The 22,782-nt window shown below is 40.2% G+C and overlaps 2 protein-coding genes across 2 annotated transcripts; one reads left to right on the top strand and one right to left on the bottom strand.

Moving 5' to 3' along the window:
• Positions 1-7,255: 7,255 nt before the first annotated feature.
• Positions 7,256-15,740, bottom strand: LOC115215479 (histone H2A-like). Its single transcript, XM_029784643.2, has 2 exons — positions 15,629-15,740; positions 7,256-7,565 (listed from the first exon to the last, which is right to left on the bottom strand). The coding sequence occupies exons 1-2, from the start codon at positions 15,738-15,740 to the stop codon at positions 7,318-7,320; spliced, it is 360 nt and encodes a 119-aa protein (XP_029640503.2). The 3' UTR covers positions 7,256-7,317.
• Positions 12,746-13,191, top strand: LOC115215544 (histone H2A). Its single transcript, XM_029784726.2, has one exon. It carries the CDS (start codon positions 12,752-12,754, stop codon positions 13,127-13,129), a length of 378 nt encoding a protein of 125 aa, XP_029640586.1. The 5' UTR covers positions 12,746-12,751; the 3' UTR covers positions 13,130-13,191.
• Positions 15,741-22,782: the final 7,042 nt, after the last annotated feature.

Below are 22,782 nucleotides of genomic sequence, written 5' to 3'. Positions count from 1 at the left end.
AAGAATGGTTAATAAGAGCTGTACAGGCCCTATACAGAGAGGTCATTAGCAAGGTTAGGATCGGCAATGAGTATAGTGAAGAATTTCCAGGTAGAAGTAGGGGTTCACCAAGGTTCAGCCCTTTTGTTCATCATAGTCCTCCGGGCAATAACAGAGGAATTCAAGATGGGTTGCCCCTGGGAGCTCCTCTGTGCTGATGACCTGGCCCTCATAGAAGAATCACTACCAGAACTAGAAAAGAAATTTTGGGTGAGGAAGCTAGGTTTAGAATCAAAAGGCCTTAGAGTCAATGTAGCAAAGACCAAAGTTCTAGTAAGTATGAAGGCAAACTCACTGCACACCCCTTCAGATAGGTGGCCCTGCTTGATCTGTAGAAAAGGTGTAGGTAGAAACTCCATAAGCTGTACCCAGAGTAAGCTATGGACACATAAGAGGTGCAGCAACATCAAAGGAAAATTAACCGAGAAGATAGCTTTCGTGTGCAGCAGACGCACAGGGGCAATATACACCATTGATACTCAGAAAACAGATTCCATTACACTCCTGGGGGAGAAACTAGTAGTTGATAGTTTCCGCTACCTGGGTGACCAAGTTAGTAGTGGGGGTGGATGCTCAGAGAGTGTTACCACTAGAATAAGAATAGCCTGGGCAAAGTTTAGAAAGCTCCTACCCCTACTGGTGACAAAGGGTCTCTCGCTCAGAGTGAAAGGTAGATTGTATGACGCATGTGTGCGAACTGCCATGCTTCACGGTAGTGAAACATGGGCTGTGACTGCAGAGGACATGCGTAGGCTTGAAAGAAACAAAGCTAGTATGATCCGCTGGATGTGTAATGTCAGTGTGCACACACGACAGAGTGTAAGTGCCCTGAAAGAATTGCTGGACATAAGAAGCATTGGATGTGGCATGCAAGAGAGACGTCTGCGCTGGTATGGTCATGTACTACAGATGGATAAGGAGAGATGTGTGAAGAAGTGCCACTCCCAAACAGTTGAAGAAATCCGGGGTAGAGGTAGACCCAGAAAGACATGGGATGAGGTGGTCAAGCATGACCTTCAAACGTTGGGTCTCACAGAGGCAATGACGAAAGACCAAGACCTCTGGAGATATGCTGTGACTGCGAAGACCCGACAAATAACGTGAGTTCATGGCTGTTTCCTGCACCAGCTTGACATAGAAGCCCCAGCCCATCCAAAGTACCTTGGATCGCAGGACGGCCTGCTGTGCTTATCTTGGATCGTAGGGCGACCTGCTGTGCTTGAGACCTATTGAGTCAAGTACATCAACATCAAAAAATCAAATGGAAATTGTAGTGCCAGTGGCACGTAAAAAGCACCATCTGAAAATGGCCGATGCCAGCGCTGCCTTGACTAGCTTCCATGTCAGTGGCACGTAAAAAGCACCAACCGATCGTGGCTGTTGCCAGCCTCCCCTGGAACCAATGCTGGTGGCGTGTAAAAAGCACCCACTACACTCACAGAGTGGTTGGCGATAGGAAGCGCATCCAGCTGTAGAAACGATGCCAGGTCAGACTGGAGCCTGGTGCAGCCTCCTGGCTTCCCAGAACCCAGTCGAACGGTCCAATCCATGCTAGCATGGAAAACGGACGTTAAATGATGATGATGATGATGATGCACATATGTACACACTTACATAGACTTACATACACATAAGAGCACATACATACCAATACTTATATAGTCATACACATGCAAACGTATATACATATTTAAATACATATATACGCATATTAACATATATATATATATAAATGTACATACTTGCAAAAAGATACTTAAGCATATAGACATACACACACGTCCAGTTATAGAAATACATTCATGCCCATCATTATTAAATAATATTAAACGATATTATTATCAAATAATACTCATCATCATCATCATCATCATCGTTTAATGTTCACTTTCCATGCTGGCATGGGTTGGACGGTTTGACTGATGACTGGTGAGCCAGAGGCTGTGCCAGGCTCCAATCTGATCTGGCAGAGTTTCTACAGCTGGATGCCCTTCCTAATGCCTCCAAGAGTGTAGTGGGTGCTTTTACGTGCCACTGGCATGAGAGCCAGTCAGGTGGTTCTGGCAACAACCATGCTCAAAAGGTGTTTTTGCATGCTACCTGCATGGGAACCAGTCTGGTGGCACTGGCAACAACCACACTCGAATGTTGTTTTTTACTTGCCAGTAAAGCGACACTGGCAGTGATCACACTTGAATGGTGCTTTCTACATGTCAACGGCACGGGAACCAATCCGTGACCCTGGTATTGCTTTCTTTTTGACTATATTTTTATTATTATTATTAATTTTTTAAATTTTGGTTATTCTTATCGTTATTGCTAACAATTGTACTCTGGCTTTTCATATTTTCCTTTTTACTTATCTTTATGGTCATATTCTTTTATTATGCAGTGCTATTTACGCAATCATTATTTTTTATATATATCAAATATATATGATACGTATTATATTTATTGTGGTCTTAATAATGTTACTTACCTGCTTCTCAAATATGGAAGGTTCTTTTGCACCAGCTTTCATTCTTCTTCCAATCCTGACTTAATAACTGCGTTATTCCAGAGCAGTGGAACATTGCCAGTTCATTCCTGTGTTCAAAAAGGGTGATCGCACATCCCGTCCAGTCAGTCTTACTAGCTACAGCACCAAGCTGCCTATCCTCACCTATTGTCATGAAAGAAGAGTATGACTGGGAATGCAAATTGAAATCTGGTTCTTCCAGTGGGATCTCTAGAGTAACATTACACAACAGAGTGCATGGCTCAGAGGTCTGGAAATATCTTCAGGTTGAGCTACGACTTCTCTGCAGTGAAAGGTTACAGCTCTTGGTACTACAAACATGTAATTAGAATAGTTTCAGTTAGTCATGCTTTGGAATTCAGCTGGAAAGTCTGACAGGTGCTTGTGACAGGACTCTATGGACGAAGTACCCAAGAACTCTACCTTCACAATCCTCCTAGGAATGGTGAACTGACGAGATGAGTATCCTTGTGCTTTTATTCTCTTCCCATGTATTTCCAATATTTTGCAGTTGACAAATAAGTATGTATTCAATATGCATCTAATATTAAATTTAACAAAATTCAAAGTATATGGCTTCTGTAGTGAGAAAAATATAGTTTTTTACTTTTATCAATCACGTTTATACCATTTTCTCATCATAATCATAAATTCAGCAAATGGCTTTTCAAATTCACTTGCACACAGTATAGTTTGTGTTGAGTAACATCTTTGCATTTAGATCGAGACAGGGCTGGAGTAAGATGAGGTTCTGAACTGCAATGAAAGGATTCTTACAAGCCAGCTGATTGATTAATAAAAAAATTTGATTTAATTGGTCAACTGATAATAATAAAAAGGAGATAGAATTCTGGCAAAATGACAATTCTTAAACACATTTTTACAGAAATGATATAAGGGAGGGAACTCGTGAAAACCTGCTTACAAGAGTTCAGTAAATTTCAACTTTTCTTCTTCTTCGAGATTTATTTTTGAAGTGTTCTCTAAAGTAAACATTTTCAATCAGATGTTTACAGACGAGAGACGTGAATATTTCAATTCCTTTTGGCTTACCAATTAAGATATTAATGCTTTGGTGTCGTTCAAGCGGCCTGTGAAGAGTTTGTGCTTAGGGTCACTTCATCGAATGTTTTATAACTTCCAAAGAGATTATTTTCTACATTGATTAATAAACAGTAGCATTATTACAAGTTTGTAATTGTATACAATAACATGCAAGCTGGTGGAGGAATGACGTCATCGGTTTTTGATAAATTATGAGAAATAGATTGCCTACTCACTTAACAACCTAGTCATGGTGCTATGGTCTTTTCTTTGATAATAACTTTCTTGCTTATTTAAATTCAGTTCAATGCACACTTAAAATTCGAAAAATTAAACTACGTTAAAGAAACGAATTACAATTTTATCAAGAAAGCCAAGAGAAAAAAATGTTTTATTTTGACACATTCTACCAGTATACGAAGTTTTAAAGTGTTTAGTTAACTAGAAATTGTGTTGACATGTGCCGTTCAAAAGGAAAAGATCCCATATTTCGTCTGAAAATCCGAGCATTTCTGCAATTTTAACCAATCGATTACCTCCATTTAGGTAAACAACATTTGCTGCGTCTAAAACTGAGACAACATCCTGTAACTAACCCTCACCCTCCCCCTAAATTTTTTTTTCTTAATTGTTAAATTAATTTAATTGTTACGCGGGTAAAAAAAAATAAAGCAATGGAAAATAATGGATCTTTTCTCTTTGAAGGCCAGATTTTCCTAGTTAACTAAAAAATTTGAAACTTCGTATACTGGTAGAATGTGTCAAAAGAAAACATTATTGTAAACAAAATTGAAAACAAAATTGTAATTTGTAACTTAAACGAAGTTTAATTTTTACGAATTTTAACCAATGAAATCCCAACATTGCTGCGTTATCGATATTGATAAAGAAATATAGCAGACGCACCACACACACACACATATTTGCACAAGCACATAGTAATTAATATATAAGCGTACACACACATACAAACGGACATATACATACACACACAAGCAAAAATACACGTTGTGTTTTGCCACTTGCAACAAATTTGCACAGAAGGTGGGGGTCAATGTTTCATCGTTTCGGGGTCGATAAATTAAGTACCAATTACGCACTGGTGTCGAGGATTTTTTTCCCAGCTTCCGACAAGCTGGGGACATCCTTTTATGAAAAAATATTTCGCAAATTTTTACAATACGACTCACACTCCACGCGCAAACTCGAGACCGATTTAGACATATTATTGTTTTGTTTTTGTTGTTTCTGGCCCTTCAAAACCATGGGAGAAGCCTTTCCGGTAAAAAAAAAAATGAAAGAAAATATTCAAAAAATATCGTTAATATTTTTATTGGGCGACGAAATGAATCGATTTAAGAGATATAGCTGTTATTTCTAGCACATGTAGAAGACAGAAGAAGAGGTAAATAATTTGAGCTCGAATGCTGCGATTTCATTGGTTAAAATTCTTAAAATTAAACTACGTTTAAGTTACGATTTTGTTTACAATAATGTTTTCTTTTGACACATTCTACCAGTATACGAAGTTTCAAATTTTTTAGTTAACTAGGAAAATCTGGCCTTCAAAGAGAAAAGATCCATTATTTTCCATTGCTTTATTTGTATCCTGGGCAATAAAGATGTTCGACCAATTTCCACGAGGCTGCTGCAACAACTGACAACGTTAAAGAATTTGAAATAGAAGCGTGGTAGATTTGTTGAAAATAATCAGCAAATCTACCACGCATGTGGTAAGTACAGATTATATTTTCACAATATTATTGATTGTCACAGAATAATTATCAATCGCAACTTCAAAAATTCAAATTCCATTACTTCAGTTTTCACTTTTTGTTTGTAAAATAATATATATATGTATATATATATATATATAGACTAGCAGTATCGCCCGGCGTTGCTCGGGTTTGTAAGGGAAATAACTATATAAGCATTTTTAGAGATGTAAAGCCATCTCAATATGGTTAACCACAAAGGGGGGGGGGTGTTACTATAGCTTTTTACGTTCTGAGATTTAATAATAAATTTTTAGAGAGTTACTTCCCTTATGCCAAAAATGCATTAAAAATGGGGAAAATTGATGGTAAATTTATCTTTAAATCGTAGACTCATATGAATCACAACTATAAGATACCCGGTTTCGGTTAAACTGCACCGCAAAATGTGGGAGTAGTTAGGAATCTAAATCGTAGGAGACATAGCACACAACCTCACTTTTATATATAAAGATATATCCCCCTCAAGCCGGCTATTTTCATGCTAGAAATAACAGCCAAATCTCACTAAACTGCGGTAACACAATGAAATGAATTGTGTAATGAATCTACTCACCTTTCTGCAAATATTTCTTTCGGAGTATTTTTCCCACATCAATATGAAATTAAGGGGTGTTTTTTTTATTATTTTATTTGAAAGTTACAAAAAAATATGAGTTTTGTCGAGAAGTGTGTTCGGGGAAACAGCGTTGGCAGGGTTTAGAAGAGATGTGTTCGAGAAAGAGTGGATGGCTGTGTGGTAAGTAGCTTCCTCACCAACGACATGGTTCCGGGTTCAGTCCCACTGCGTGGTACCTTGGTCAAGTGTCTTCTATATAGCCTCGAGCCAGCAAAAGCCTTGTGAGTGGGTTTGGTAGACGGAACCTTTAAGAAGCCCGTCGTATATATGTATATATATGTGTGTGTGTGTGTTTGTCCACCCAACAATATTTGTTGTATACACATTGCATGAGAAGTATTCAGACGGTTTCTGTTGCGCTCCTGCGAGCGGGCGTTGAGGTTTATTGCTCGGATCCTCTACGGTTGATCGTGGGAATTTTCCGAGCCTTCTCCCCACCCACCCGTTTGTCAGCGCGCTTTTTTTGTCATTTTCCTTCAATATACGATGCCTTACACCTGTTACACATATTTTTTTCCATTTTTGCCACTTGGGCGCGGATCCTCTACGGTTGATCGTGGAAATTTTCCGAGCCCCCTCCCCGTTTCTCAGCGCGCTTTTTTTTTTTGCGTCATATTCCTTCAATATACGATGTCTTACACCTGTTACACATATTTTTTTCCAAAATATCACTCGGGCGCGGATCTATATATTAGACCTCTTTTTCCTTAATGGTCTTGCTTAAACCAGAATTTCGCCTAAAAATGGCTATTATTTTAACTAGTGATGCTATAAGGTTGTGGATTTAAATATTCTCATAACAGGCGGGGTTTTTTCAGTTGCGTCACTCCAGCAACAGGAGACGGCTGTAATAATTCAGAAGCAATTAAAAAGAAAAATTTGGTCTCTAGCACATCGCACGACCACCTGATACCTTCCTCGTTATTTCTCACTGTATTGATGTTTTCTAATATCTTAAAATTTACAACCCGCTCCGTCGTCGAACAAAGGCTTGCATCTTACTTTTTCATTTATTTACCTATACCTTATCTGTTTATTTAATCTCTCTACACGGAACTCCCATCTTCTAAAATAATCCGCTGAAAAAAAAAGTATCGATAACGTAGGAGTAACATTTGAAAACTTAGGGGAAGGGTAGATTGAGGTGGACAATGTAAATTTCGGGGAGGGCTCCTTTAAAACTTAATGGGGAGATAAATTAGAAAGGATTTAAAAAACAAAAATCGCAATCAAACAGTCGAAAGAAAACAATACAAAGTGTGAGAGGCCCTGAAAAGGACCGTTGATATGGATAAAGCACAAATGCCTCCGTAATAAGTAATTTACTTGGCTGCCTTCTGAGTCTTCTTGGGGAGAAGGACAGCTTGGATGTTGGGAAGAACACCACCCTGGGCGATGGTCACTCCTGACAAAAGCTTGTTCAATTCTTCGTCGTTACGGATGGCCAACTGCAAGTGACGGGGAATAATTCTTGATTTCTTGTTGTCTCTGGCAGCATTTCCTGCCAATTCCAACACCTCAGCAGCCAAATATTCCATCACAGCGGCCAAGTAGACTGGGGCTCCGGCACCAACACGTTGAGCATAGTTCCCCTTACGGAGAAGACGATGGATACGACCGACGGGAAACTGAAGCCCGGCGCGGGATGAGCGGGTCTTGCTCTTTCCCTTTACTTTACCTCCTTTACCGCGTCCAGACATATTCAAAGATTGGCAGTAGCTTTCAGCAAAATACTCCAAATGATATTTCTTTGGGCTTCTTTTGCCTTTAAATACAAGTTAGGAGGCTCCAGCAGTCACAAGCTGCTAAGCGAAAACGAGCGCGGGCTCATGTCACGTGATTAGGCTGCTGTCAAAATCCACCAATGAAATTGAAAGGCGCGCAAAACAGTGAATTAATTTTTTTATCAACTATGAAAGTTACACCAAGCGGGGACAGAGAAACGGACGAAGGCGGGATTCACAAATTAGTAAGCTCCAGCAGTCATAAACTGTTAAGCGAAAACGAGCATGCTTATGTCACGTGACTAGGCTGCTCCACAAATGAAATTGAAAGGCGCGCAACGTCAGCTAGTTGCTCCGCTGAGCCTACTTGTCAATTATAAATAGAGTAGGCAAGCAGAATTTTCTCAATAAAGCCAAGAGAAAAAGATCTTTTATAACACATTCTACCAGTATACGAAGTTTAACATTTTTTAGTTACCTAGAAATTATGTTAAAAACTGCCGTTCAAACCGAAAGGATCCATATATATATATACATACACATTTATTTTGAGGGGAAAAACTCGGATTTTTTGTATTTTCCACACATTTCCTTATAATCGCAATGTATGTCGTTTGAAAGGTATTTCTAAAAAATTTCGTTGAAAAAAAACCCCATTTTCCTAAAAGTTACGAGGGAAAAGCTCGGATCGTGACTTAAGATCTATTTAGCTGCTATTTTTAGCATATCTCATAACCATCTGTGATACCCTTTTCGTTTCTTTGTCACTTTCTCCTCATAAACACATTTAATGGTCTATTGCAAAGCATTAGTCGTATGAATTTCTGTATGTTGGTGTTCGGGTAAATTTTTCTGAAAATTCAAGCTATGAGGGGGTGCTTAAACCAGAATTCCGCCAACCCCCATAATTCTCATTTCGAGGGGTAATTTGGGACAAGCGATCATTTGGCAGGCATAGGGTGTCCCAAATTACCCTCATTCGAACGGTACTCCAATTTCTTTGTTCCTGATTTGTCCGAAATCTGAATTTCGTGGTAATGGGGAAAAACATAAATCAAAACATTAGAATTTATTTTTGTAGGCTGTTAAAAAGTACCAAGATTCCTTCCCAATTACTTGCTTCTAATCAAAGTTCTAAGTGGATTTCGAAGAAGTTAACTGAAAGAATTCTTCCGGGTGATAGATATGCAAGTTACGAGTACAAAGAATTTGGGGGTAGTAAACATCTAAAATGCATGTTAAATAACCATTTCAGAAAGTGGAGAAATCAACCGGAGGTCACGAGCAAGGTGACTCATGCGGTCAAGACTTGGTTTTGGCGGTGGCTATCCTTGAAAGGGCGGGCGGAGGTGGCCAATGTTTTCATGGCATCGGTCATCATATACCGCCTAACCGTCGTCCTCTGTCCGGATTCGTGGGTGAACAAGCTGGAAAGGCAAATCTTTCGCTTCCTGTGGAAGGGTTCTGTAGCGTGGCAGTTTCAGCCATTTTGAAATATGGCTATAGCGATTGCTAATATCTTCACTGTGTGAAAGGCAAGGCAGAAATGATCTCGTTTGAGGTTACAACCATCTTTGGGTCAACTTGTTCTTGTTCTAAACACTAACTTGATCGGCTGACAGGTGACACGAGTGGTCTCTACGTGTTTCGCGCCACTGGGGGACATGTGACACGAGGGTCCCTACGAAGTCCGCGGCGAATTGTCTCGACTTATTTCGCGCCATAATTGCGAATCAGCCAATCAAGACTTTCGGTTAAAATTCCATTTTCTGGAGTTCGGTGAGCCAACCAAACAGTATATAAAGCAGGGTTCACAGACACTTAGGTCTTGGGTTCCAGTTCTTCAGGAAGGTGGAGCTAGAGAAAAGGTGTCTGACAAAGTCTATATTCAAGAAAAGATGGATGCATGTAGCACGGATGCTGGGTGTGAAAGGCCCTGCATGAACACGCCATGATCACCTACCAAAAGTTTCAGCTGAAATGACAGGGCTCGTGGGGTCGGCTACCCTGTTCTTTTAACTTCATTTGTCTCTTTTTTGTTTGTTCTTATTCGATTTCATTATAACTCCATTGTAAATAACCCATCCGATTTCATTGTAAAAAGTTCCATGTTTTGACCCCCAAATCATTGTATTGTCCCCATCTGTGTTAATCCTTATGGATAATAAAGAAATACTCGGTTTCCAGTTCTTCTAAGAACTAACTTAGGCCACCTGCTGCTCAACTTAGAGATATGCGATTGTCTCTGCTACTACCTGTTGCTACGCTAATCTATACAACTACTGAAAGCCTCTCGAGTAGATTCCAGCATCTTGCCCTATGAACAGTAAACTAAATGCCATTGTTAATTCTATGTTCAGTACCTTTGGGTATGCTTCACGCCACCCGAACACACAGACACAAAACGTGCTAACGTTTACGAACTCTTAAAATCCACACGATTGTAAAATACGTAAAATAAATATTTATCTACCAACAGAAGACTTGTGTCAATTCACTTATGTCCTATCGTCGTTTGTATGTAGTTTATGGCTTTGAATAATTCGTTAAGAGTAGAACCGCGTGCAATCGTATTTCCTACACGATACGACCAAGCGTGATCCTATTTCTTACAGTTCCAATCCTCTTGTGAGACGATCTATCTGCTGTCAAAAGCCGTTAAAGGGTGGGTTAGGGATGCCTTGGCTATTGATGCATCTTTGGCTCCACCTGGAAGGTGATCGGGTGTGGTCCCCGCTCGCAAAACAGTCGTTCCCCAGCTTCAGTGGTAGAGAAACCTGGTTTCGTCGCAGACTAAGATCGAGTATGTGGTATTCGGAGTGTCGAAAGGCTCTCCTACGCTTTCGCAGCTCGGGCAATGCCGGTGGCTTTGGTACTACCGCAGCGTTCTATAGCAGGTTGGTAGAGGCCGGAAATGACGATACCCTGGGAAGAACCCTGGGTCTCGATGGTAATCAGTTGGACAGCCTGTTCCAAAGGACTTTCAGGCCGGGGACGCTGGATAACTTTCAGAAATCCCTGGCCTGGCAGTGTTACAGAGGAGCCTTACCCATTCGAGATAAACTCACAAGGCATGGTCACAGTGGACCTTCGGCCTGTCCAAGATGCGGGCAGGATGTGTAAACAGTCCTGCACGCCATTGTTCAATGTCCGGAAATTTCGGAAGTGTGGGTTTATGCCGAACACCTGTTGTCGGACGAGGGAAGAGTGCAGCTGTCACCTGAGTCAATCTTTAAAATTGAAAGTCCTTTGGAACAGGCTGTCCAACTGATTACCATCGAGACCCAGGGTTCTTCCCAGGGTATCGTCATTTCCGGCCTCTACCAACCTGCGGTAGTACCAAAGCCACCGGCATTGCCCGAGCTGCGGAAGCGTAGGAGAGCCTTTCGGCACTCCGAATACCACTTATTCGATCTTAGTCTGCGACGAAACCAGGTTTCTCTACCACCAAAAGGTGGAGCTAGAGAAAAGGTGTCTGACAGAGTCTATATTCAAAAAAAGATGGATGCGTGTAGCACGGATGCTGGGTGTGAAAGGCCCTGCATGAACACGCCATGATCACCTACCAAAAGGTTTCAGCTGAAATAACAGGGCTCGTGGGGTCGGCTATCCTGTTCTTTTATCTTCATTTGTTTATTTGTCCTTATTTAATTTTCATTGTAAATAACCCACCCGAATTTATTGTAAACAGTCCCATGTTGACCCCATCTGTGTTAATCCGTATGGATAATAAAGAAATTTTGAAATTATGCCACCAGCGCCAGTAACTGCTTCGAAAGGAGCCAAGAAGGCTTCCAAGGCCAAGGTCTCTCGCCCTGCCGGCGACAAGAAACGAAAGAAGAAGAGGAAGGAAAGTTATTCCATCTAGATCTACAAAGTAATGAAACAAGTCCACCCCGACACTGGCATCTCCAGCAAAGCTATGTCCATCATGAACAGTTTTGTCAACGATTTGTTCGAAAGAATAGCCTCAGAAGCCAGCCGTTTGGCTCACTACAACAAACGTTCGACCATCAGTAGCCGTGAGGTTCAGACTGCTGTCCGTCTTCTCCTCCCTGGTGAGTTGGTCAAAAACGCAGTCTCTGAGGGTACCAACGCTGTCATCAAATACACCAGCAGCAAGTAAATCTACTTAGTTCTTTGCTCAGCGAATAACGGTCCTTTTCAGGACCACCCATCTTCTCACGATTGTTACTTTCGACTTTCTGATTTGCGATTTTACTTTTGATTAGAATTACGTCCGTTCACCATTACTGACCTTTCCCGTCTTACAATGCCACATTTGCCATAATGCATGCTAGGTCTCCACCCGGTTGATTTCTCCACTTTCTGAAATGGTTATTTAACATGCATTTTAGATGTTTACTACACCCAAATTCTTTGTACTCGTAACTTGCATATCTATCACCCGGAAGAATTCTTTCAGTTAACTGGTTAGAAGCAAGTGATTGGGAAGGAATCTTGGTACTTTTTAACAGCCTACAAAAATAAATTCTAATGTTTTGATTTATGTTTTTCCCCATTACCACGAAATTCAGATTTCGGACAAATATATTTGTTTTTTTCTGCAATTTCAACCAATCACTGACGTCCACTGAGGTAAAAAAAAAAAACATTGTGCCGTATGAATGTCCCTCGTTTAAGAAACAGATTGGGTTTATTTACATTTGTAAAGAAAAAAAAGATACCCTTCCCCCCACACCTAAAACAGATTGAAATGCAATAGATCGATACTAGGGTGACAGTTTCATATGACACCGCTAGAAAAAACTGCCAGGGTACAAGTGAAATTACTGCTTGCCTACTCTATAATTGACAAGAAGGCTCAGCGAAGCAACTAGCTGGCATTGCGCGCCTTTCAATTTCATTGGTGGATTTTGACAGCAGCCTAATCACGTGACATGAGCCCGCGCTCGTTTTCGCTTAGCAGCTTGTGACTGCTGGAGCCTCCTAACTTGTATTTAAAGGCAAAAGAAGCCCAAAGAAATATCATTTGGAGTATTTTGCTGAAAGCTACTGCCAATCTTTGAATATGTCTGGACGCGGTAAAGGAGGTAAAGTAAAGGGAAAGAGCAAGACCCGCTCATCCCGCGCCGGGCTTCAGTTTCCCGTCGGTCGTATCCATCGTCTTCTCCGTAAGGGGAACTATGCTCAACGTGTTGGTGCCGGAGCCCCAGTCTACTTGGCCGCTGTGATGGAATATTTGGCTGCTGAGGTGTTGGAATTGGCAGGAAATGCTGCCAGAGACAACAAGAAATCAAGAATTATTCCCCGTCACTTGCAGTTGGCCATCCGTAACGACGAAGAATTGAACAAGCTTTTGTCAGGAGTGACCATCGCCCAGGGTGGTGTTCTTCCCAACATCCAAGCTGTCCTTCTCCCCAAGAAGACTCAGAAGGCAGCCAAGTAAATTACTTATTACGGAGGCATTTGTGCTTTATCCATATCAACGGTCCTTTTCAGGGCCTCTCACACTTTGTGTATTGTTTTCTTTCGACTGTTTGATTGCGATTTTTTTTTTTTAAATCCTTTCTAATTTATCTCCCCATTAAGTTTTAAAGGAGCCCTCCCCGAAATTTACATTGTCCACCTCAATCTACCCTTCCCCTAAGTTTTCAAATGTTACTCCTACGTTATCGATACTTTTTTTTTTTCAGCGGATTATTTTAGAAGATGGAAGTTCCGTGTAGAGAGATTAAATAAACAGATATGGTATAGGTAAATAAATGAAAAAGTAAGATGCAAGCCTTTGTTCGACGACGGAGCGGGTTGTAAATTTTAAGATATTAGGAATCATCAGTACAGTGAGAAATAACGAGGAAGGTATCAGGTGGTCGTGCGATGTGCTAGAGACCCAATTTTTCCGAGCATGCCAAGAGGAAGACTATCACCGCCATGGATGTCGTCTATGCTCTGAAGAGACAAGGCAGAACTCTGTATGGATTCGGAGGTTCATCATATACCGGCCCTTTTCATGGCCTCTTCCTTATATTTAAGGTTGTCCCTTCCGACACTGATATGCTTTTATAAAGTACTATTTAGGAGTCATTGTATATGTTAACATATATGTAATTATATTAACATCCTGCATTTAAAATAAACTAAGGTTTATTTCCATGAAACTGTTGGGTTAGGATGGTCCCTTGTTCATTAAAAGATATTATTTTAGTGAAGAAAAGTACTTATATTGAAAACAAATATACCGGCTTGCTGGGTGTAATTTGAGACAACTTTGCGCAAACGAACTTAGGGAGGACTTTCGGAAAATGAACAGGATCCGATTTTTCCCTCGTAACTTGGGAAAATGGATATATTGGGATAAAATAAACCCAACACCCTCTCTAAGCAGGCTATCCACATGATAGAAATAACGGCGGAGGTAAGGACAGACCGCACCCACTTTTGGTTATTTGGGAGGTGGGGACAGTTTCTATGGAAACCCCAACCTTGTCTACTGCGGAGGTTTCGAATCTGCAAATAGAATCGACATTTCAAAGTTAATTTCCGCACCCCAGTTTTTCGGCGAAGTACGGAGATTAGGAGTCTGACAAATTAATTTTGTAAAATTTCAATTTCTCAACTAAATAAACACCCCTCCCCTCCTAAAGTAGCAAACGTATCAACAAAACTCGACATGCTAGAAACATCAGCCAAACGACGAATCACGTTTTCAAAGTTTTAATTACCCTTCCCCTTTTTCTTTGCTAGAGGAGTGGAGAGGGGCAAGATCAACAGCCACTTTCGAAGTACGAATTACTAAAACAAAAAATGTTTAAATGTCATTTTGTGTTCACGTGTGTGCAAAAATGCTAACTTTTACATAACGGCGGTGCATCACAGAATGGCCGCAGCTCAGCGGAAACTACAGAAAAAAATAATCTTAATTCCAAAGGACCTTCAACCACAGCATGTTCACTTTGTCACATATGCGGAGGGGAAGGGGTGTTTATTTTTTAAAAATTTAAATTTTACAAATTGTTTTTTTTTTTTCACGATCATAATCTCCGTATTTCGCCAAAGGTTAGATCTAAAAAAGTGAAAAATTGGCGGACAGGGAGGGAATTAAAATTTTGAAATGTCGATTCTTTTTCTTTGCAGATTCGGAATCTCCGCAGTCCTTACCTCTGCCGAAATAACAGCCAAATAACACATTAATTTCACATAAATTACTACGGGAAAGAGATCTTTGCAGAAAGGTGAGTAGATTGATTACGCATTTCTTTCCTTATGTTATTGCAGTTTTGTGAGATTTGGCTGTTATTTCTAGCATCTGGATAGCCTGCTTGAATTAAGTCTCTTTAAAAAATTGGAATTTTACAATTTTTTTCAGATTCTCCATGGCCGGGGGAAAAATCGGATCTTGTGAATCGTTTATGCAATTTTTTGTTTTCATATTTGTTTCCTACTGTTAACACCTAGAGGGCTGGGCTTTTTGTTATTTCCGTTAACAGGTGAGGAGACTTATATTGACCGAAGTGAGGGATTGAAATGTCATCTGAAAAGGGAACACCGAATGCAGATTTAAAAAAATATTCGAAATATCCAAATGAATAAAGATACACATAGCATTTTATACCAACCATAGAATAGGCTTCAATATAACAACTGCAATTGACAGTCAAGAGATAACTTTACGTAAGATGTAGTGGCCCTAAAAAGGGCCGTTTCTTGTTGAAAATCAGTTCATTTACTGTATTGTTGGCCTTCTTGGGGAGAAGGACAGCTTGGATGTTGGGAAGAACACCACCCTGGGCGATGGTCACTCCAGACAAAAGTTTGTTCAATTCTTCGTCGTTACGGATGGCCAACTGCAAGTGACGGGGAATAATTCTTGATTTCTTGTTGTCTCTGGCACCATTTCCTGCCAATTCCAACACCACAGCGGCCAAGTAGACTGGGGTTCCGGCACCAACACGTTGAGCATAGTTTCCCTTACGGAGAAGACGATGGATACGACCGACGGGGAACTGAAGCCCGGCACGGGTCTTGCTCTTTCCCTTTACTTTACCACGGCCTGACATAGTGACAAGTTACAATAGTTATGTGTAATCAACAGACTCGCTAAAAAAATAAACTTCCGTCTTCCTTTAAATATTCTACAGTTGGCTCCAGCAGCGAACTCCTAGAGAATCGTCATGTAACTTTCAATTTCAGCCAATGAAATCGCAAGGCGCTTAATTCGAAAACATGACGATTTAGGTTATTCTTTTTCATGCTTCTATTAGGAAGATGTGATTTAAGTTGCACTATATAAGAAATATAGAAAAATTTTATCAATAATTTCATACCGCGAATAGGCAATCTTTCGTCTCTAGTAGACCTTTCCGTCGATTTCCGTAAAAAAAATTTTTTTTTACATATGGGTTTGCGGGAACATTTGAAGTAATGAGAGCGAAAGAGACTAAGAGAAAGCGATTGTATGACGAGGGAAATTCTTTTGAAGTTACCGTGCATGTGAAGCATTGATGTACATGTGTGTGTGTGTTTGATGGGGTGTGGGAGACAGACAGTATGTTGTGTAAGTGAAGTGCTTCTGTTAGTGTGTGTGAAGAGACAGAGTAATGTGTGAAAGAAAGAGATTACTGAAATTTTTTACTCGGTGTATGTGTATATGTATGTATATTACTTCAAAAGTTCCCTCAAGCCCATATGTAAAAAAAAAATTTTTTTACGGAAATCGACGGAAAGGTCTACTAGAGACGAAAGATCGCCCGCGAGGCAATCTACTAGAGACGAAAGATCGCCCGCGAATATAAAAAAAATTTCGTTTATAACCTGATATTCAATAATAAATTTTTAAAATATAATTTAATTCCGGGTCAAATCCACTATCCCGCTTTCGTAGTTGTATGTAGGAAGAGAATCATATAATGTCCGTTTCTTATCTTAGGATACGATTTGGCTGCTATGTTGGTAACTGTGGTAATATTTGATATAGTTGGTGCGGTTAAAAATATAGAAATGGTTGGTAAGATATTGCATTTTGCACTAACAGCTTTATGCTATAGGTTTTTATGATGGATAAGAAGTAGTAGTAGTAGTAGTAGTAGTAATAGTAACAGTATAAAATGTAAGATTTTATTTGGAAAACGAACCGACTACATTGTTTAAAATAAGCATATGGTGATTAACTGGTGAGGATGAACACCAACATAACAGCTAAATATACGATCGCTTTGTATATTTAGCGTATATTTAGTGTTTTATTTACTTTGCCAGGTAGTCTTAGGATCGACTAGTCACAGCTAGCTAGCGCCTTAAGTAGTACCACCCGGTTCCGGGTTCAGTTCCACTGCGTGGCACCTTGGGCAAGTGTCCTACTATAGCCTCGGGCCGACCAAAGCCTTGAGTGGTCTACTTTGAAGAAAAATGTTTGACTGTCCTTAAGGTTGTTTTGCTTTTTTTTCAATGCTTCTAATTGTTTTGTAACGAAAAAAAAACACAATTGTCTTTAAAATAATATACACCGTATATCGTTGAAAAATATTTCCTAAGCTCCAGTAGGGGCTCGCTATTAACTTAGTTTTTGCAGTGTTGCGCCAATCAGCTCATTTGCATAGTCAAGTCGCTGTAGGATCGACTGGCTAGCGCGGATGCGCGCACCGGGTCCAGTCTACGCGACTAGTACCTGAAAGAAGTCCGTCGTATACATACATGTACAAAAAAAAAATAATGTACCAGTTGGTTGATGTATACTGGAACACCGGTAAAAAATTGTCTTTGTACGAGGAATAGAAATCAACATCGTTATGAGCATAAAAACGTAAGGAGTACGACAAATTCATCTGGAAGTTAAATTTATTAAATTACAGTACCATAAGCTAATGGAAACAGCAACAAAATAATACCGCGTCTCTAATTAGTTAAGGGCGTATTCTGGTTGTTAGAAATTGCCATTTTTCAGTGCACTGCCCTGTTATTTTGAAAAAATGCAGCTGAACAACGTGCAATCATGCAGTTAACTGATATGTCAGCATTTCCCCTCTGATTTAATCAATTTAAGATGATAAAAATCTTGGCTGTAGAACTGAAAAGTGTGTATCAGGTTATGAAGCATCAGACATACAGAAGTGTTCACTGTGGAGTGGAAGTTTACATAAAAATACACAGCTTGCTTACCAACCACATGGTCCCGGGTTCAGTCCCACTGCGTGGCACCTTGGGCAAGTGTCTTCTACTATAGCCTTGTGAGTGGATTTGGTAGACGGAAACCCAAAGAAGCCCGTCGTATATCATCATCATCCTTTAAACATCCGTTTTCCATGCTAGCATGGGCTGGACAGTTCGAACCCGGGTCTGAGAAGCCAGGAGGCTGCACCAGGCTCCAGTCTGATCAGGCAGTGTTTCTACAGCTGGATGCCCTTCCTAATGCCAACCACTCCGTGAGTGTAGTGGGTGCTTTTTACGTGCCAGGGGAGGCTGGCAACGGCCACGATCGAATTGGTGCTTTTTACGTGCCACCGACATGGAAGCCAGTCAAGGCGGTGCTGGAATCGGCCACGTTCGGATGGTGCTTTTTACGTGCCACCGGCACAGGGATCAAAACTACAATTTCCATTGATTTTTGATGTTGGTGTACTTGACTCAATAGGTCTCCTCAAGCACAGGATCGAAACGGTGTTTCTTTACTTGCCACTTGCACAGGAGTCAGTCCAGCGGCACTGGCAACTGCTGGGTGCCAGTCATAGGATTGGTTCAATTTCAATTCCGATTTCACTTGCCCCAACAGGTCTTCACAAGCAGAGTCTAGTGTCCAATGAAGGGAGGTTGGCATGGGTGCCAGTCGTTGGATAAGGTTCGATTTCGACTTCACTTGCCTCAATAGGTCTTCGCGTGTCCAATGAAGGAAAGGCATGCATAAGTGGGCTGGCTACATCCCTGGCAAGGGACACGGGATGGACTCACTTGTCCTGCCAGGTCTTCTCACACACAGCATATTTCCAAAGGTCTCGGTCACTAGTCATTGCCTCGGTGAGGCCTAATGTTCGAAGGTTGTGCTTCACCACGTCGTCCCAGATTTTCCTGGGTCTACCTCTTCCACGGGTTCCCTCAACTGCTAGGGATTGGCACTTTTTCACACAACTATCTTCATCCATTCTTGCCACACGACCATATCAGCGCAATCGTCTCTCTTGCACACCACAACTGATGCTTCTTAGGTCCAACTTTTCTCTCAAGGTACTTACACTCTGTCGAGTATGTACACTGACATTACACATCCATCGGAGCATACTGGCTTCATTCCTCGTGAGCTTACACATGTCCTCAGCAGTCACGGCCCATGTTTCACTGCCATGTAGCATGGCTGTTCGTATACATGCGTCATACAGTCTGCCTTTTACTCTGAGCAAGAGGCCTTTTGTCACCAGCAGAGGTAAGAGCTCCCTGAACTTTTCCCAGGCTATTCTTATTCTAGCAGTTACACTTTCAGCACACCCACCCCCCGCTACTGACTTGGTCACCTAGGTAACGGAAGCTATCAACTACTTCTAGTTTTTCTCCCTGGAAAGTGATGGAAGTTGTTTTCTGCAGATTTTCAGTGTTTATTGCTCCTGAGCATCTGCCACATACAAAAACTATCTTCCCAGTTAGCCTTCCTTTGACATTGCTGCACCTCTTATGTGTCCATAACTTACACTGGGTACATCTTATAGAGTTTCTACCTACACCATTACAGATTGAGCAGGGCCATCTACCTGAAAGCGTTTGTGGTTTGTCTAACTTCCTACTTATTAGGACTTTGGTTTTAGCTAGGTTGACTCTAAGGCCGTTCGATTCTAATCCTTGCTTCCACACCTGAAACGTCCCCTCCAGTTCTGATAGTGACTCAGCAATTAGAGCAAGGTCGTTAGCATAGAGGAGCTCCCAGGGGCATGCAGTCTTGAATTCATCTGTTATTGCCTGGAGGGCTATGATGAATAGGAGAGAGCTGAGGACTGAACCTTGGTGGACTCCTACCTCTACCCGAAATTCTTCACTGTACTCGTTGCCAACCCTCACCTTACTAACAGCATCCCTGTACATGGCTCGCGCGGCTCTCACTAACCATTCATCTATCCCTAGTTTCCTCATTGACCATCAGATAAGGAATCGGGGGACCCTGTCAAAGGCTTTCTCCATGTCAACGAAAGCCAGGTACAGAGGTTTATCTTTGGCTAGGTATTTCTCTTGCAGCTGAATACCAGGAATATAGCATCAGTGGTGCTTTTCCCTGGCACGAACCCAAACTGCATTTCATCTAAACTGACTCTCTCTAATTAGTTGGGCTATGACCCTCTCCGTGACCTTCATTACTTGATACCTCTGTAATTATTTGTATCTAAGGCGTCACCTTTACCTTTGTAGCAGTTGACTATTATGCTGCTACACTAGTCATTGGGTATGACTCCTTCGTGTATCACCTGGTTAACTATACGGGTGACTAGGCTATAGCTGACACTGCCAGATATTTTGAGTATCTCTGCAGTAATATATATATATGTTTGTGTGTCTGTGCTTGTCCCTCCAACATTGCTTGACAACCTATGCTGGTGTGTTTACGTCCCCGTAACTTAGCGGTTCGGCAAAAAGAGACCAATAGAATAAGTACTAGGCTTACAAAGAATAAGTTCTGGGGTTGATCTGCTCAACTAAAGGCGGTGCTCCAGCATGGCCGCAGTCATATGACTGAAACAAAAGAATAAAGCATTAAGTGTGATTTAGGAAAACTAAAGTATGTGGATTATCTTGAATAATAATGTTTTCACTTGCAACTGATGTTTGAGACAAAAGATTTAATTCTTGAGATTTTCATTTTGAGAAGAGTGTGAGTTGTGGTTTGACAATTATGAAAGATCAAACTAAATTAGCTTCTTAACCACAGACATCACATCTGAATAAAGTGTCTGCATCAGCTGCTGACAATGCAAGGAAAGAATGAACAGCCTGTGTGTTTCCTGAGATTTGCTAAGCAGCATTGTGTTTTACAGTTCTGTAAATATTTTATAAGCAATCAGTGATTTGGTGTTTGTCAAAAACCGGTCAAAACAACATTATTTCTGCTGATATATTTTGATTAATGCAACAAAACTTGCAACATGAAAACTGCAATTTTAAACTGAAAATATACTCAAAGTGTACAACTATTTTAGCTGATAATTTTCTTTAGTTGAAGGAAATAATTCATGAGATGCACACAGAACAACATCCATTTATTTCTTACTACATTCTTCCAGATTCAAACAGGAATGTCTGTTAGTTTTATTTTCAGAGAACAACTTTTTAGCCAGGAGTTGTTATGAACACAAAATGTCTGAAAGGAGATGGTATTCCTTGATGATATAAAACAGCCATGAATCTAGTGGAACATATCAAGATTGAATAAATTTGAGGAAATTTGATGGTAGCTGTTAATAATTGCAGTTTGATGATGCAATGTCTCTTTTATGACTTTTTTAATCATCTATTGACAGAATACAAAAAAGTTATTGATGCAGCTCCCTGGCTTACCAATTTTCAGTCAAACCGTCCGACCCATGTCAGCATGGAAAACGGGCGTTAAATGATGAAAATTTCCAGTCAGCATTTCTAAGATATTCTCTAAAAGAAAATTGATATAAAATTTATTGAAAGGAAAACCTGGTTTTCCTTGGCATAAACGAGTTTATCAAAATAAAATTGTGAAACCACGTTTTACAGCAATATCTAAAACATGGAAATATTTTATCATTGCTTTAATTTTATACACATTTTTAAAGTTATATTTTAAGATACAGAAACTAAATCTACTATCCAAAATATATTCGGTAGTACAAAAATCAGTGTTTAATACGATTAATTACAAAATTTACTCTATTTACAGGTTTCGGGAAATTTTAGTTTAGTTTTTGAAGAGTTGTTTCCCTTAGACTACAAATTTGAGAAGTCCCTCATTTATGTACATAATACGAAAGTTATGAAGGTAAGTTTTAGACAGCCACATGTTTAAAGGAGCATTAAAAGATATTTGGTTTTTCTGACATGTTCAGTTACTGTTTCATTTTTGTCAGCTGTATATTAATGTTGGTTTTGGAAATCTGCACTGTAAAAGAAGCAAAAATGTTTTAAAAGCTATCATCGGATAGAAAACAAAATATGCTTGACAGTTGGCCTCAACCTTGAACAAGATCAAAGACGTTCCATTAATGACCATCCCTTTTTTTTTATTATTATATCGAAGTCTTTCATTTTACAAGAAGTGAATAAGAGGAATCAGCTGCTATTTCATCGACTCAAAAAAGAAAAAACAGAATTTAAATCTATTTGTAAATTTACTAAAATATATTTTTGTCTTAAAATCTTCAGTTGTATTATATTCACAGTAATTCATGACATCCTTTGGACTTCTTATGAAATACAAGCAAATTTACCAAGTTGGAAGCAAATATATTTCATGGCTGTTTGCAGTTTCCAGCCAACCAAAAAGATCTAAATATCTCCTGTTGCCCTTTCAAGCCAGCTTTTGCTGACCATTCCATTTAGAGAGTAGGTTCAATAGACTTACACAGGTGCAGAATATCATCCCTACTCACACACCATTTCCTGTTTTCTACTACTACCATATTCCATTCTTACACCACCTGCCATATTCTCAGATTTGCTATTATACACCACAATTCCTACAATCTTTCGCAACATTCCTGTCTGCTCTGCTTTTCTACTTCTCTAGCTTACCCCATCGCCATACTTATTAGTTGCCATCTTGCTCATCATATCCCGCTTCATCTCTTTTCACATTCTTATGAAACTACTCTCTCTCACCTTGCGTCTTTAGATGCTCTGCTGTCCTGTCTCCAGCACTTGTTTTCTTTCTAGTTACTCCCACCCACCCTTGTATAATGCAAAGCAGAGTTCTATCTCTAAAGCAAGACATCTGATATGGAACCATCTTTTAGTCAAGGAGGCTCTTTCCTTTTACCGTTCTGTTCTTTTATAAGTTGAATTCTTTGGTGCCAGGGGCATGGAAAGAAACACCTAATATACTATGTAAATTGGTTGGTTTAAGGGAGTACAGCTGTTGAAGCCATACCAAGGCTGACATTAATC

Source organism: Octopus sinensis, linkage group LG9 (assembly GCF_006345805.1).
Source record: "Octopus sinensis linkage group LG9, ASM634580v1, whole genome shotgun sequence".
Taxonomy (NCBI): domain Eukaryota; kingdom Metazoa; phylum Mollusca; class Cephalopoda; order Octopoda; family Octopodidae; genus Octopus; species Octopus sinensis.
Note: the sequence above shows the minus strand (reverse complement) of the source record. Positions and strands in the feature narration are given on the sequence as shown.